General features: G+C 43.9%; 1 protein-coding gene across 1 annotated transcript; it reads left to right on the top strand.

The window, feature by feature from the left end:
* The first annotated feature begins 1,748 nt into the window (after window positions 1-1,748).
* Window positions 1,749-2,711, top strand: LOC138447798 (olfactory receptor 5V1-like). Its single transcript, XM_069604196.1, has one exon. It carries the CDS (start codon window positions 1,749-1,751, stop codon window positions 2,709-2,711), a length of 963 nt encoding a protein of 320 aa, XP_069460297.1.
* Window positions 2,712-3,630: the final 919 nt, after the last annotated feature.

Below are 3,630 nucleotides of genomic sequence, written 5' to 3'. Positions count from 1 at the left end.
ATTGGTGCCCTCTTGGTTCATGCAATGCTATATGCCGACGAGTTGGTGGCATTTGACCATCTGCTAAGTGGAATGCAGGCTGTATTGAATGAACCTGGTCGGTACGCTGTAGAGCACGATTTATCTGTGAACCCGGGCAAAACAAAAGCAGTGTTGGTATCAATAAAGCAAAGTAGAATGTTAATTTCAATCCATGCATTCGTCTATATATGCTGATATCGGCTTTGTTTGGCCTCCTCTGTCCTGGCGGACGCTTTCTTCTGTTTGTTATGTATGTGTGTTCGGTACCCTTAAGCCTCCGGGTCAGTGGTGCGCAATATAAATCAGTAAGGTAAAGTAAAGTTAAACCGATATAAATTGAACACCGATCTGGGGATTATTGAGTACACACTCACTTATAAATATCTAGCCTTGGAATTATCCTGTAAGGGTGAATATAATGCCATCATCGAATCTAAACGCAGAAGAGACAAGCAAATCACCCAATTGACCCTGAAACATGTAAATGATCATGCAGGTTGCTCTCTTAGGGGTGCCCTTAACCTTTATAAACAATGGTTTTGTGCATCTATTTTGTATGGCCTTGAGGTGCTGACTCATAGTGATCTAAAATGGTTAGATCTAGTTGAAGGGTACTTGTGGTGTTATGTTCTGGGTTTACCTTGGAGCACCACGATCAGATATATCCGACTAGAGCTGGGTTTAACATCATTAAGAGCCTTATTGCTTAAACGTAAATCCCAGTTATTTGTCTGGGATTCAATGCCACCCTCTGGCTCACTACTGACGATATTGGGTGGAAAAACAGACTCAAGTTGTGAACAAATCTAGGACAGACCCATTTGTGAAACAGCTAAGTAACATGTTTTCGTTGTTAAATTGGTATCCTGACTCTAAAATATGCTCCAAATGTGAAGTTGTAAAAGGTGCATTGGGGCGTAGAGTGTTAAATTGAGACTGGCTAAATAACTATAATCACCTGTGACAGTTACACCTGTACCTTATGTTGGCACAGGTGTCTCATAAATATCTGAGACCCCAACAATATTTGTTACTCTGCCCTGTCCGCAGATTTCATGTAAAGATGCACACAAACCAGTTGCCTGTGCTTGTAACGTACGGTGGGAGTGGGGATTTAACCCCAGAAGCCCAATTCTGTTGTATTTGTACTATCCCAACTAATGTAGAGTCGGTGAAGCACGTACTGACTGAATGTCCATGGTTGGGACATCTTTATATGACCACATTGGGCAAATTTGTTTATAATTTAAATACGATTAAGTCTGATGAATTTTGGCTAATATGTCTGAACTCGGACCTGGTCGCATTGCACTTAGCAATTTATAGAGTTTGGATGGGGGCCTTAAAATACCTCCAGGCTGTTCAATAGGGAAAAACTCTATAGTGGGGCTGGTTATCGGAAATAAGACTTAGGTTAGGCTAAAGAAATTTATTGTAAATGTTTTAAATGTTTTTTTATACTGTTCTAAATTGTGAAAGGATGATATGTTATTTGTCAATGCATTTTATTATTGTATGCATATTGTATGCACATCCAAAGAGATTGATTGATCATTGTAAAATTTTTGGTTAAATGGGAGATGTTGTGGAGGAAATATATGAATTTGTATATATGAGATTTAGAAATGAATTTCAATGTATAGAACTATATAAATAAATAAATAAATACACTCTTGATAAATAATTCTACCATTATTTTGTACTTCACAGAATGCCAGCCCTGGTAGATGGACCGATCCAATGGCACCCCATTCTCAGAATTTATCATCCTGGGGTTCTCTGACCTCCCGCACCTGCAGACTCTTCTGTTTGCCATTTTCTTTGCCATCTACACACTGACCCTCTTTGCAAACATTTCAATTATTCTGGTGACCTGCCTGGACACTCACCTGCACAAACCAATGTACTTCTTCATTGGCAATCTCTCCTTCCTGGACATCTGCTACACCTCTACCACCCTTCCTAAAATGCTGCAGACCCTCCTGTCTGAGCTGAAGACCATCTCATATGCAGGTTGTGTTGTCCAGTTGTACTTTTTTGTGTCCTTTTTGGGTGTGGAGTCCATGCTCCTGGCAGCCATGTCGTATGACCGATACGCGGCTATCTGCAACCCGCTGCGATATTCCACTATTATGAGCCAAAGAACGTGCCAGTGTCTGGCCTCATCTGCCTGGACCAGTGGTTTGCTCAACTCAGCCTTGCACACAGCCATCACCTTCCGCTTGCCCTTCTGTTCCTCCAATAAAATTAATTATTTTTTCTGTGACATACCGCCCTTGCTGTCACTGGCATGTGGCGACACTTCCATCAATGAAGTGGTCATTCTGGCTGTCAGCATGCTCATAGGTTGGGCGCCCTTAATGTGTATCATTGTGTCATATGTCTTCATCATTTCAACGGTGCTGAAAATCCGGTCCACCGACGGGCGGCAGAAGGCCTTTTCCACCTGCGCCTCCCACCTGGCCGTGGTTCTCCTTTACTACGGGAGCGCCATCTTCACCTATGTGAGACCGGTCTCAAGCTATTCACAGAGCAAGGACCACCTGGTCTCCGTCTTGTACAGTTTTGTCACGCCCATGCTAAACCCGCTCATTTACACTTTCAAAAACCAGGAAGTGAAGTTGTCCTTAAAGAGGTTTTTTTTCCAAACCACATCCTTTTTTGCTCAGCGAACACTGAACTCTTTTTGAATTTCTAGAAGGTGTTGGGGCACTATTTTAATCAAAGCTCTACGCTGACACTTAGATATCATAATATCGCTCAATGATTGTGTTCCACAGTAACCGGTTCAAACTGCTATTGAGGTGATACGCCCAGAGGTGGCAGGCTGACCCTGTCTGTAGCGGCCTGCCACCCAAGTTAAGGGCCTGAGCAAAGTGAGAGACCCTTAATGCAGGCAGTGGTGCCGTTACCAACAGGGCTAAAGGCCATGTTAACATTTAAAAAAAGGAAAAACGTCCCTTCATTCCGTCCTGTGATGCCAAGTTGGGAACAGGAGTCTGTCTTCAGTGTTGATTCAGAATCAATTTTGTCACGCCCATGCTAAACCAAGTCGTTTACACTTTCAAAAACCAGGAGGTGAAGCTGTCCCGGGGGTGCTAAAGTCAGCATGGGGGAGGTGGGAGGGAAAAGGTTAGGCCGGAGTGAGGGCCGCACAGCTGTTGGGGAGCTTGGAAAGCAGGCTTATACCATGCTCACCTCCTGTGCCTTTTGCTACTCACGCTCGTCACTCTCTCACACTCTCAATTTCCTGCCTGTCTCTGCCGCTGCCTATCCCTTCATCCCTCCATCCCTCCTTTTTACCGTTTTTGTTTCTCTGTGTTCACAGTACCTCCCCCAAAGCCCACATGGGGCACATCCATCTTCCCTCTATAGTAAGGGAACCGCGTTGATGGCATTTTGAATTCCCGGGGGAGCCATTTTGTGGTGGACGCTCCATGACCCCTGTCTACCTTCAGAGAACACACAATGACACCCCACGTTTTATTTAATCAATTAACTCCTGCTCTCATTCAGACTCTCACTACTGCGCAACATGACCCATGGCTCCTCCATAGATGGCTGCTTTAGATGCAGAAAACTTGTCCTCAACTGCGAAAAAAATGACAC

Source organism: Ambystoma mexicanum, chromosome 1p (genome assembly GCF_040938575.1).
Source record: "Ambystoma mexicanum isolate Mex_15411 chromosome 1p, UKY_AmexF1_1, whole genome shotgun sequence".
Taxonomy (NCBI): Eukaryota; Metazoa; Chordata; class Amphibia; order Caudata; family Ambystomatidae; genus Ambystoma; species Ambystoma mexicanum.
The sequence above is the reverse complement of the archived record's forward strand: the minus strand, read 5'-3'. Positions and strand labels throughout refer to the sequence as shown.

Bases quoted from the DNA above. Each gene is read 5' to 3' on its own strand.
- LOC138447798 (XM_069604196.1), top strand. From the start codon at position 1,749: ATGGACCGATCCAATGGCACCCCATTCTCAGAATTTATCATCCTGGGG.